Below are 12,390 nucleotides of genomic sequence, written 5' to 3' on the forward strand. Positions count from 1 at the left end.
GTCGAAAGAAAGTTAAAGATAAGCAAAGTACAAACTGTATATAAGTATATCTGCCTAATAGCTCCGTAGTACGATGTAATAACACTAGAAGTAGTTTAGAAACCGAAAACTTAACGAACTTGAAGGGAATGCCAAACACATATAAGAATTACACAACTCCATTCAGCAACGTCAAGTTGGTGAAGGAAAGTGCTGCAGTTGCTTCCTTTTGGTTTTTTGCTTCGTTTACTGGCGTCGAGGTTTGCTCATTTAATTTTTTTGAAGCTTGTGTGGTTTTAGAGAGTAGTTCTTTTATTGCACAGTATCTCTTATTTGTTTTGTTTCGATTTTTTGTTTTGCTCTTCACTTAATAAATTATTTTATTGTTTCATTGATCATTTGTTTCCATTGCTGGAGCTATTTTTCGGTAATTATTTCTAGTGGTGGATAAAGAGTAACCTTAAATATAAGAATTAAGCATTATAGTAATTAAGATGGCGATACAAAATTTCTGTAATTAAATTCACCAAAATGAAAGCAACTCTTTATAGCATTGTGCCGAGTTTTCTCTTTCATAGTTTAAGGTCTTTAAATTTCATCGTAATAATACAACAAAAAGTGTAAGCTCTCCTGTAAAGGACAAGTGAAATTGACTGCAGACATTATGCATGTTTTGTTTGTCATTTGCTCCAATGGTTACGTAATAAACAACAGCTGTTTGGGCAGCAGCAACAACAGCAGCAAAAACCAACTCAAGAACAGCAGCGCCAAAAGCAATAAACTCGGCTACAGCCTTGTTTTTGCTCTTGTTGCTTCAGCAGTCAACGTAACAACAACATTAAAATTGCAACAGGAAATAAGTAAACAAGCGTCAAATAGCAAACAAGTACAAAAGATGTCCTGCAAGAGCCCAAGGAGTTGAGAAAATATGCGGGTAAAGATAAAGATAGCAGCAAGAAGGCCCCCGCTGAAAATGAATGCAACACGGACTGCAGTTAAATAACATTGCTGTCACCGCAGCATAAGAAGCAGAAATTCAGGGAACATAGCGAAATTGCAAAAAGTGAAAAGTGAGCATAATATGGGCAAAATAGTAGGAAAAACAGCACGACGAGCACCCGAAGCGCACTTGAACGGGGAGTGGCATTAGTAACAGCCAAACAATGAGACTTAAATAAATGAAACATTCGGCCAAAATGACAGTTTTCTGTGGCAAATGCTGACCTGGCCCTCCTTGCAAGTTCCCACCGCACAACCAGCGGTGCTTTGCATTGTGCAAGTGCAAGGACAAGGCTGCCAAGGAGTGCGCATAAATAGCACGTAAGTGCAGCGCAGCCAGCCCTCATAAAAGCTAAGCAGCAGGTAAGAAATCTTAAAATAAGCGAATCTAGGCTGCAGTGTGGGCACAGGGAATGACAAGGTCTGGGTTGCAGCGAAAGCGTGAGAAGCCGAGAACAAACGCCTTGGCGCCTTGCACTTTCTTATGAGGCACAGTGTCACAGTAAAGTCACAATGTTTGCGTAGGTTCAATGGCGGTGGGCAAGAGAAATAGCTATGAACAGCGCTGCTGACAAACTCAGCTTCAATGCTGCGGGCGCAAAGTCTTCAGCTGCTTGGCACTGTTTGACTTTACATCGCTTTCTATATTTATATTCTCTACTGCGCCATCTCACACAGCTGTTTTGTTACATTTCGGTACTGATTTGCATACGTCAGAGGATTGTCTGCATGACTGACTGAATTGTTGACTAGCCGGCGGACTGACAATAACTCTTGATTTCCTTTGGTGAAATTATGAAATCTTATTTTGCGCTTAAGGATAAATCTTTGGAAATGAAATAAATTCAAGTAGATTTACATTTGCAAAGTTCTTCATGTTTAGGAGTAAGATGGCACAGAAGCTGGAAATTGATTGTTATTGTGGCGCTTTTGCGTATCTATTTGGGCTGCTAAATGAACTGCTGAACTTTGAGTTGTGATTATGCAAAAGAAGGAACGAAGCAGACTGGCGGCTTTATTTGCTTATGAAGTGAAACATATTATGGAGCTATAGCTTACAATCGAGTTTAACAAAAACTTATATTTTCCATCAACTCCTTTCGAACAGTACTTATTACATTTCAAGGAAATGTCTTTGGTTTCTGTTTGGTTAAAATAAATGATACGTGGCATACTTGTGGCTTAGACAAAATACTTAATATGCCTGATTTAAAATTTGAGAAGGGTTAGCAAGTCATTAATAATAATATATCTTCTGAAGTATGAACTTTAAACTTAACATTGGCATTGTCAGAACAATTCAAATAAATAGGTTTGCACGCTATATCCTTTCCTCAGCACGTGCTCTGCAATGACTCTAATGTAAGTTGCGAGAACGTCATCAATATGCTACCTGTAGTAATCAACAAGGGCATCACTGAGTTGAGTATGGGGGCAATGTCAATTCTTCGGCGTCGCCGTCGTCGTCGCCGTCGCCAATGATATGATTATCATTTGTAAAATCCATAGCTCGATTTGAGCAGCTTCAATATTGCTCTGAATCACGGCCGTCAACACATTTCCATGCTATGTCTACACTACAATTACTACAAAGCACCAGTTGAAGCTTACCACCATTGTCATTTTCATCATTAACACTCCGGCAACAGAGCGGCAGCACTTGACAGCTGCATTAGCCAGCCCATTGTCAGTTGAGTTAGATTCTGCCATTGTTCTTGCTTTCTTCGTGTTGCTGCTGGCTATACATTGCCTTCATTCGATTCGCTTTTTATAGTACTCTTTCAAGGCGGCATTGTCAATTGGCTCCAATTTGTTTTTGCACTCTACATCCTTTTGTTCTTGCTTACAAATCAACCGACGCTTCATCCCCGGAGTAATGTGCTGCGAACATATCGACATTCCATTGGTTGCCTCTCCGCTCGCACCTGCTTACTTGCCTGACTTTCTGGCATTATGTCAATTGCCGTTTCCTATAAGTACGATAGCGGAGACCTGTTTGCTAAATGGTTTTGATTTTGATTTTGAGTTTTAAATGCTTTTTGATTAATTGCACTTGAAAGGCAGAATGGCAGTGAATAAATTCGTTGGCACTGAAAGTGATTTGTCTCTTTTTGCGACATATTATTTTGGTTATTTCTCGCATTCTCAGTGGGAATAAGTATAAGTTGGCAAAGAGGTGATAGATTTCAAAAGATGTATATTAGTACCTTTTTGCCCATTAGTGGGCTGAAAATAATACAAGATGAAATTGCAAGCAATTCTCGCTTTGATTTCTCGTTTTTCCTTCACGATGTTTAGTGTATCTTGGACCATTATGAAATGTCCCAGTAAGAATTATTAATTTCAAAACTCTGCTAAGACAATATCTCATAGAAATTTAGACCACTATTGACGCACTGACTGGCTTAGATACTTTAGGTTTCTAAGTATTTACTTTTCATCCAGCTTTATTCTAGGTAAAGGTTGTAAATTTCAAATTGTTGCATTGAAACTGCAAGGTAAAATCGGTAATGTGAAAGGAGCAAAATAGTAAGTTTGTATCTTTTGCGACATAGATTTTTAACAGAAGAAAAATTTATTCGGTTTTGTTTGTCTATCTTTGTTAGAGAAGGCATATGGTACTCTAACGAGCAATTCATCGCTGCTTTAGCTTTTGCTCTTGCAAGTGCGCGTGCTGTTTTTTTATATGTGAACACATCGTGCGGCATTATAGTGTAGTTATCTCACTCACTCCAGTCGTTGAACACAGTGAAATAAAAGCGAATGTGTTGCAATTCAATTCACATAAAAATCCATTCAGGTGGACAAATGGCTGTTGCACTCGAGAAATATCCGACAGCGTTGCATGTGTAGCTGCATGCATCTGTGTATGCTAACCATTTCATGCTTGGTAGCCTAAACGAGATTTTTATTGCCCTGCTTCAGTGAATTTGCACAATAATCTTAAATTTTTTATCTGTCCAATTATTTGACTGCCTTCTATTTCAGTAGACAAATTATTGCAATGCATGATTTTTGCGACGAGATGCTATATAGTATTTGTATGAATGTAAATTCTTTAAAAAATAAATCAACTCTCTTCGTATATACAGCAAGTCACACTGAGTACAGTAAACTTATAGGTATATATTTTGATCTAACAATATATCTATGGTTGCGGTCTAAATGCGACCTTTTCTTCTTTTTCACAGGCGTACACACCGCCTACGCGATTATAGCCAAGTTAAAAAAATCGCGCCAGTTGTTTCTCTCTTCGCCATTTGGCGGAAATTCGAGATACCATGTGCAGCCAAGTCCTTCTCCACCTGATCTCTCCAACGGAGTGGAGGTTTTCCTCTTCATCTGCTTCCAGCGGCGGTACTGAATCCAATAATTTTAAAGCTGAGGTGTTCTCAACCGCTGTTTCCTGATGAACTATGTAAATATCGCCGTATATCTCATCTTTCCATCGATTGAGACATTCGCCGTTGCAAATACGAAAAGAATTATAAATCTTCCGAAAAACCTTCCTCTCGAACACTTCTAATGCCATCTCATCATATGCTTTCAACGTCCATGCCGCACTTTGTAGCAGGACGGCAATGATTAGACATTAGTAGAGTTTGGTTTTAGTTCGTCGAAGGAAGGCTTTACTTTTCAATTATCTTCTCAGTCCAAAGTTTTACATTCGACGAAAAGGTGGGGTGTGTCGATCTTATTTTCACCAGCCTTTTTCAAGATTTGCCACCAGGTAAATATTTGATCGTTAGTAGATTTTCTAGGTCTAAAGTCATACTGATAAGGTCAAATCAGGTTGTCGGTGGTGAGCTTCAATCTTTCACACACTACGCTGGTATGATTTTATATGCGATATTAATCAAGCTTTACCCACGGTAATTGGCACAGATTGGAGGGTCCCATTTTTGTAGATTGAGGAGAGCACACTTATGTAGGTACCAATCGTCGAGCATGCATCTTGTCAGTTCTTCGCCACAGTATTTGAATAGCTCGGCCGGTAACACATCGGCCCCTGCCGCCTTGTTGTTTTTCAGGCGAGTGATTGCTTTTCGATCTTCTTCATAATGAGACAATGGAGCATCTATTCCATCGATTGGAGAACTGGGATGTTACACTTTCACTGCCGTTGATTAGGCTTGAAAAGTGCTCCCTCTATAAATTGTATGCTATGGACATCAACAACTAGATCACCTTTTTGGGTCCTACAAGAGTATGGTCTTGAAACATTCCATTAGTCCCCGCACATTTCCGCAGAACTTTCGAACATTACCCTGTCGGCCAGCTTTTCAAGCGTCTTGGCCTGCATATATGTATAAATATTTATGCCAAATCGCTTAGGCGACAAGTACGCGCTTAGCATAACACAGCCCAACGTTGTTGTTGCAATAACTGAAGTGCAATACAATCATAAACTCACCAATAGCGCGCCATATCGTCATACTTTCAAATGTGCCATGTTACTTATGTTATTCACAGCCACTGAGCCCCGCGTATCGCATTCCCTGCATATCCCAAGAGCCGAATTTGTCTGCGTTTGGATTTGCTTTCCATCAGCGGATCATTTACTCAAAGCTTTCTGTGCTTAGGAATTTGTGCAGCTACAAAAAGCAATTGGAAACATTCATGCATATCCGCAGCTTTGCTCGCGATATTTAATAGTAACTGAAGCTGCGCGAATATCCGCCAAATACCCTTTCGATACACTCTAACGTATAAGGATCATGACTCTTAGATATACTTGTATGTACACATGCCGCTACTATCAGGCGTACATGCATATATGCAAATATATTTATATTTTGTTAGCCTCTGCTAGCACTAAAAGTCGCAGGGCTGTTGGAAAAAATTATGAGCATTAGATTTTGCTCATACTTTCGTTGTTTCCATTAAAATTCAAGTTTCGGTACACGCTTGTATAGCCCGCATATCCTGTTGATCCTTTGGATACAGACAGGAAGTTAAATTTAATGGAAGCGGATATTAGCATGGCAAAGTTTTTGTTTTTGTAAGTGCTGAAAAAGACCAAACTAATTTCGTATTTGTTATTTTTTGCGAGTGTACTTTGCTGGGAATGTGCGACAGACTTATATTAGTATGTATATGTACCCATTTATATATACTGTGGAGTATATCATATACTATGTCCTCATATGTACTCCTATATATAATGTGCTGCGAAGTATCAGTAATTGTTATCGGTTGATTTATGGCAGGAGTGTTGGAGTGGAGTGACTTGGTTTGCATTTTTTATGCAGCTTTTAGCTGCCGGATTCTAGCATCTTAAGCCAACAGCGAGCGTAAATCTTTGATTTTTTCATCATTGTATAGGAGAGGTGCATAATGCAAGCTCAAATAGTTATTTGTGTATCATTTCCAGTTGATTTACTATTTTCATTCGTACTCTCTTTGCAGTGTTGCAGGCGCTCACCCGACTTCCACTTGATATCAACACGTAAAAAACAGTATAAACACAAATCTGTTGTGGTGCTGCACCGAAATTGCATTTGGAATTACAAAAATTCGACAAAGTCTAACAAAGAGAATTAATCGAGGAGAAAAAAATTCGGTTCTCGGTGCCGAAAACGGCAGGAAACGTGAAATCGAGATTAACACTTAAAAGGAATTGCTGGCACACTGAAAACACCGAAAAATTGAAAAGGCTCTAGGAAGCCAGAAATGCACCTTAGCAAAAGCAAAAGCAAAACGGCAACGACAACATAGCGGAGTGCAAGAATAAATACAACGCAGTCAAGTGTAATTTTTTCACAGCAAAAAGTCAATAGAATAAGCACATATCTAAGCGATAGTAACGGTTGTTTTAGCAAAAGAAAAATAAAATCAAATGGCACATAAAGCGTACGACATTGAAGTCAGTGAAATGTGAAAGAGCTAGTGACGTCAGTAGGCAGCGGCGAGCAACGAAAAGAAAAGCGCAATCTGGAAGTGTAGCAAATGCGGTTGCAATGGATCTAGTGCAAAACTAGTTTAAAAGCAGTGTGACAGCACGTCACAACTCCGTTGTAATAGAAAAAGTTTCGAAGCAATTTTCTTCATTTTTAATTTTTCTGCCTGTGGCTTCCCAACAAAGTGTGTGGACTACAAACATATATTTGTTTCAGTTTCCAAAGTGAAAATTGAAAAGGAAGCAACTGCGCTAAGCAAACCAATGCGAATTAGTGGAGTGCGATATCGGGTATAATAGTTTATGGAATTGACAGCTAATGTATTACGGTGCGTGCTCTTATTTGCTTGTGGCAACAAAGCGTAAAATTGGCCTATCACTCGATACACAGCGCGGACTAGCGGCGTAGAGTGTATATTTTTTGCGAAAAGTGTAAATATTTGAGAAAAAACGTAAATAGTTTATAATGGAAGTGAGTAAAGTGTATAAACCGTGTATTCGAGCTCTTCGGTTGGCAAGGAAACGTGCAACAGTACGTTCATCGTGGCGCAGGATGTTGCTGTTTGTTGGCATATTTTTCTTTATACCAGGTACGTGTAGTTATATAGTTATTACTTACATTCAATATATTTTTTACAATTGCTCGCCAGAAAAAATGCCTTTTTTTAAGTATTTTTTCAAGAGGCTATTTATTTAATACAGGGTTTGTTCAGAAAGTAGTAGGACTGAGTCGATTTATAAAAATTTATTTAGCCAATCGTTACAATTCTTTAAAAACTATCAAAATAGGCTGCTTCTGCGTCGATGCAGCGTTACCAGCACAATTTCCAATTATTGAAGACGTCACGGAAGGTATTCTCCGAAATAGCTTTGAGAGCCGTGGTGTATGCTGATTGGATCTCCACTGCCGCTTCAAAATGCTTGCCTTTCATCGGCCGTTTTAGGCAAGGAAACAAAAAAAGGTCGGGGGACACATCTTGGCTGTACGGCGGCTACGAAAGTGTTAGGATGCCGACCGGGCGTTGTCGTGGTGGAACTTCCAATCGGTTGCGATGTCTTGTCGAACGCGATTGACACTTGGGTTGAGTCTCTTGAGGACTTTCACGTAAAACTTGGCGTTGAGGAGGAACAAGTTCATGGTGGACGATGACTTTGATGACAAAGTTTGTTTTTTATCGAAGTCGCAGGTCTGCTAGCACGGTCTTTATCAGCGACCCTGCTGCCCTGGTGCCACCGAAACACACCACTTCTTGTTAAAGTAACATCTGGGTAAGCCTGCTTGATCATAACAAACGTCTCTGTCGCAGATTTACCGAGATTCACACAGAATTTAATCTCGTATATCTCCTATAACGAACGTTGCATTATCGGCTTGCACCACTCACAGAAACACGTCGCGCGAATAAGTTTGTCCGCCCTCTACCGAATCCAGTCTATGCGCGCACGCCCCGAAGTGTTATTGAACAAAGAAGTGCGATAATGCACCATCTCATACTGCATTCGCTATTCGTGATCATTTTGGCACATTTTCAACTAATATCGTGCGGCAACCACCGCATTCGCTTGATTTACTTTTGTGTACCTTCGGGCTATCCAGCAAATTTACATGACCACTCCGAGGACACCGTTTTGACTCAATTGAGGATAAAAAAAGCTGAATCGAAGAAGGCTCAGAGGATTTTTCCAAGAATGATTTTTCAAAGTGCTATGATGACTAGAAAATTCGTTAGCATAAGTGTTTTGCAGCGGGAGGGGATTACTTTGAAGGAGATGAAATGGACAAAATTCACCTTTCAACTAGATCACAATAGTATGTGCATCTGGTGATCCACTTGTGGGCGTTTATCGCTAACACGAATATCTATTCAAGTTGAATTCGTCCGTTTTAGATCAACACTGAAAATCAACCTAACCTAACCAAACTGACCTTACTAGAGAGTCTTTAAGCCTTTCTTGCTTTTTCCCCTAATGCTATACAACACTTTCCCACATTACTTAACGTGAATATAACGACTGGTTACAGGTTAATTTATTACCAAAATTCAAAATTACAGCCCTTTTTCAGATATCCTCATGTCCGTGGTGACTGGTAAGCTTGTCCTTCGTTTCGATTTTCAATATTGTGATCACGTCGCGTGTCTGGCTTAGTGGAAATACTCCCATTTTGTCGTCACCAAAGGCCTCAGAGGATACACACACATAAGTTGTTGTTATTGCTTTCATATTCCCAATTGTTGTTTTCATTACACTCACTTTTATTAGAGCAGCTAATGTTACCTAACTCCTTTGATTTTATGCTGACCAATCAACTTTGAGGTTGTACTTTTCATATTTGACGACCAATGGGACATTTTATGGCGGAACGCAGCGCAGAGTGCGAAACAAGTTTTCACCAGCTCATTCAAATATGCGTTTTGGTAGCACGCAACACCCGTGATTAGCTGCGCCTGTACATATTACCTACAGTTCAGGTTGAAAAAGAAAAATCAACCTTAGTGCTGGCAGCTTTGTCGGGAGCAATTCGGTAGTTACAGTGTGGAGAGACTCTGGCTAAGCGCGCGAACCCAGGAAGTCGAACATATCCTGCGCACTGTGCAACACAGTCGCTTGGGAAGTGCTCGACATTGCGTTTTCAACGCTCGAGCTCTCGTCAATGTATGTGTGTGCGTAATCACGATTAAACTGTCAACGGAATACTAATTAGATTTTGGGTGGCTTTTTTGTGAAAACGTAAAGGCCATGTTAGAGAGTTGTATGCCGCAAAGTTCGCCGGCTCAACAAGCTGAAATTACACACAGCGGGCGGAGGCCTGAACACGTTTGCTTATGTTGTGCGTGTAGTGCTTGTGAAAATTGCCTGGCTGTCGGTCAAAAACCTTTGGATTTTTTATTTATGTGAGTGCGTGAACGCCCATGAATGTGTGTATAAGTGTGAGCTTGTTATGCAAATTGTGTTGGAATGCATTGTGATTGTTTGATTAATGTGTTCATGAGCACACCCAGTTGCATGTAGATTTCTGCCGAAAATTTGCACCTTTGAAAAATAATTGAATGAAAAGCTGGTTTGAATTTAAAGCGTCGATGAGCCATTTGAATTTTAGGTGGAGGGATAAACAGCAGGAATTAAGAGTTATTCGAGTATTATCTTAGATATTTAGGATAGGCTTAGTTAAAGTTATAATTTCACAAACAGTTGGTTATCAAAAGAGTAGTATAAACTGCGTTTTGAGCTAACTTGAGTCTGCCATCAAGCGAACTATAGATTATATTTCAAAATTCCTCCGGCTAGCAGGATCAATTTAACAGCAAAAAATAAATATCCTACAGACCTGAAATACTACTTTTTTAAGGATTTTGTAGAGCTAAAAAGCCGTTTTTTACATGTATTGCTTAAAGTATATTATTTTCACGGTCGCTTCTAACCGAAATTGAAGTATACACTTTTATGCATATCTTTATACATAGAAATAAAACAAAAGCAACCCTCTAAATGTCACAAAGGTGCTACGTACCAAACACCATATGTAAATATCACCTGCTTTATGCTATGCCCTCCGCTAACACTAATTTTTCAATGCTTTTGCCGCTGTCCGACACGGCGTATACGTGTCATGATTTATGCCGATTTGGCGTGACAGTGCAATGTGGTTTGTGTTCGTACATGTTAGTGAACAGCACAACACCAACAATTATAATAACGGCAACCAAATGCCTTGTGAAATGTCAAAATAAATACAAATATAGATGGCATAAATAATCGGTGCTTTGGTGATTTGTGAGCTCAACCAATAACCACAACACCACAACAAAATAAGAAAAAACTTAATGAAACAGAGCAACTTTTTTTTGTTTTTTTGTTTACTGAAGCGTTAAAATAACTAAATGAAATGAGTTTTTTATTCGATTAATGATATACAACTTTTTACGGGCGTTTACTTATAGGATAATTAATTTATTTTTTAATGTACAAATAAATGATATTTTGTATCAGATCCAATAACATAATTAACCAAATTTGTGAAAAATTAAATAATTAAGCGGTCCATTTTTTTCATTAATAAAATAAAAATCGATGTTTTTGATTTTTAGACTGGGATACCCTCTTAAATATTCAACTCTTCGCTTTATACACTCTTTTTATCGGATCTGTTATGAGGTATTGACTATTCCGCCCAAAGAATTTGTTAAGTCTGTAGTTTTCTCTATAAGGTATGATCTTTTGGTTGAGTTATCCTTTGCTTCCAAAATATTACTTCCTCATTTCATGGATTTATTTTATTAAAAATTTAAAATATTAACGGAAATTATTATAATTAAATAACTGGTTTAATAAAAACGCATACATTGTTACAACATTATATTGAAATTTTTTAAATAATTATTAATAAATAATAATTATTAATAAATAAGTCATCGAAAAAAAGCTCATATTAAGTAGAGTAATCCAATCGCTGGTCTTTGACAGCACCATTGCCGTGCTCTATTAATAGCAGCCCCAGGCGAATGTTGTTAATTTCATTCTCTATTGAACTTAAATTTCGTAGAACTGCCTGCACAGTGAAAACATTTGCCTGGCTGCAATAATTTGCATGCATAAGCAACAAAGCTTTAGGCGCTCAACTGAATTTAAATGCTAATAATCGTAAATACTTAATTTCCAAACTTGCAAGCTAATATGAGCATTTAATTTTAAAATTATGCTATTTATGTATTCACTATTGATACACGCTTCGTTGAAATTTTATGAAACTATCACAGGCTCACATGCACACATACATACATACATATTCATGAAATCGTAATAATTTGTATAGGCAATTCAATGCGTGGATAACGGTGAACGCATTCACACGTTAAACATTTCATCGGTACTTTACACTTTCGCAAACATTAAAGCGTTAATCGCCTAAGAGCACACTACATTTTGCATATAATTTCACATGGCTGTGGGTGTTTGGCGGCGGCTACTAGACAGAGCTTGCGGCTGGCGGCTGCCGGTTGGCGGTTTGTCCTTTGCTTCGCGGCATACCCTTTTAAAACACACTTTGTGGCTGTGAAATTATATTGTGGTCACGATATAAATTCTCGATTTCAGGTAACCGCAAAAAAAGGTAAACACTCACATACCGTACACGATCAAAGAGCAAATGCAATGCAACCACAGAACTCAACAAAAGCCAATATAGCTACAAGTCACACATGATTATATACACCTATGTGTATTTATCCACTAGTGCGGGTTTTGTTGCATAATAGGCAAAATATCACAGTCAGTAAAGGAAAAAAGAACGGAAATGAAAGGTCAGCTTAGGATTTATTATGAATAGTTAAGCGAGTCTTGCTGTTAACGCAAGAAAAATAAAAGTATTACTGGAGTTCGTTCATAATTTTATACCTTGAGAAAATATTTATACAAATATTGGGTAGTCGAAAAAGTATTTTCGTATTTTGTCAATAGATGTCGTTGCAGTCGTATATCTCTAGTGCTGCCAATCACGTTGTGTCATACTATAT

At 38.5% G+C, this 12,390-nt stretch overlaps 1 protein-coding gene across 17 annotated transcripts in view; it reads left to right on the plus strand.

The window, feature by feature from the left end:
- Positions 1-12,390, plus strand: part of LOC115066575 (uncharacterized) — a 160,358-nt gene that overhangs the window by 59,624 nt on the left and 88,344 nt on the right. For all 17 annotated transcript variants that reach the window (XM_049446311.1, XM_049446312.1, XM_049446310.1 and 14 more), the window contains one exon: positions 6,388-7,467. In XM_049446311.1, the coding sequence (XP_049302268.1) occupies positions 7,344-7,467 (124 nt within the window). In that variant the 5' untranslated portion in view covers positions 6,388-7,343. The remainder of the gene's footprint in view (positions 1-6,387; positions 7,468-12,390) is intronic.

This window comes from Bactrocera dorsalis, chromosome 1 (assembly GCF_023373825.1).
Source record: "Bactrocera dorsalis isolate Fly_Bdor chromosome 1, ASM2337382v1, whole genome shotgun sequence".
Classification (NCBI taxonomy): domain Eukaryota; kingdom Metazoa; phylum Arthropoda; class Insecta; order Diptera; family Tephritidae; genus Bactrocera; species Bactrocera dorsalis.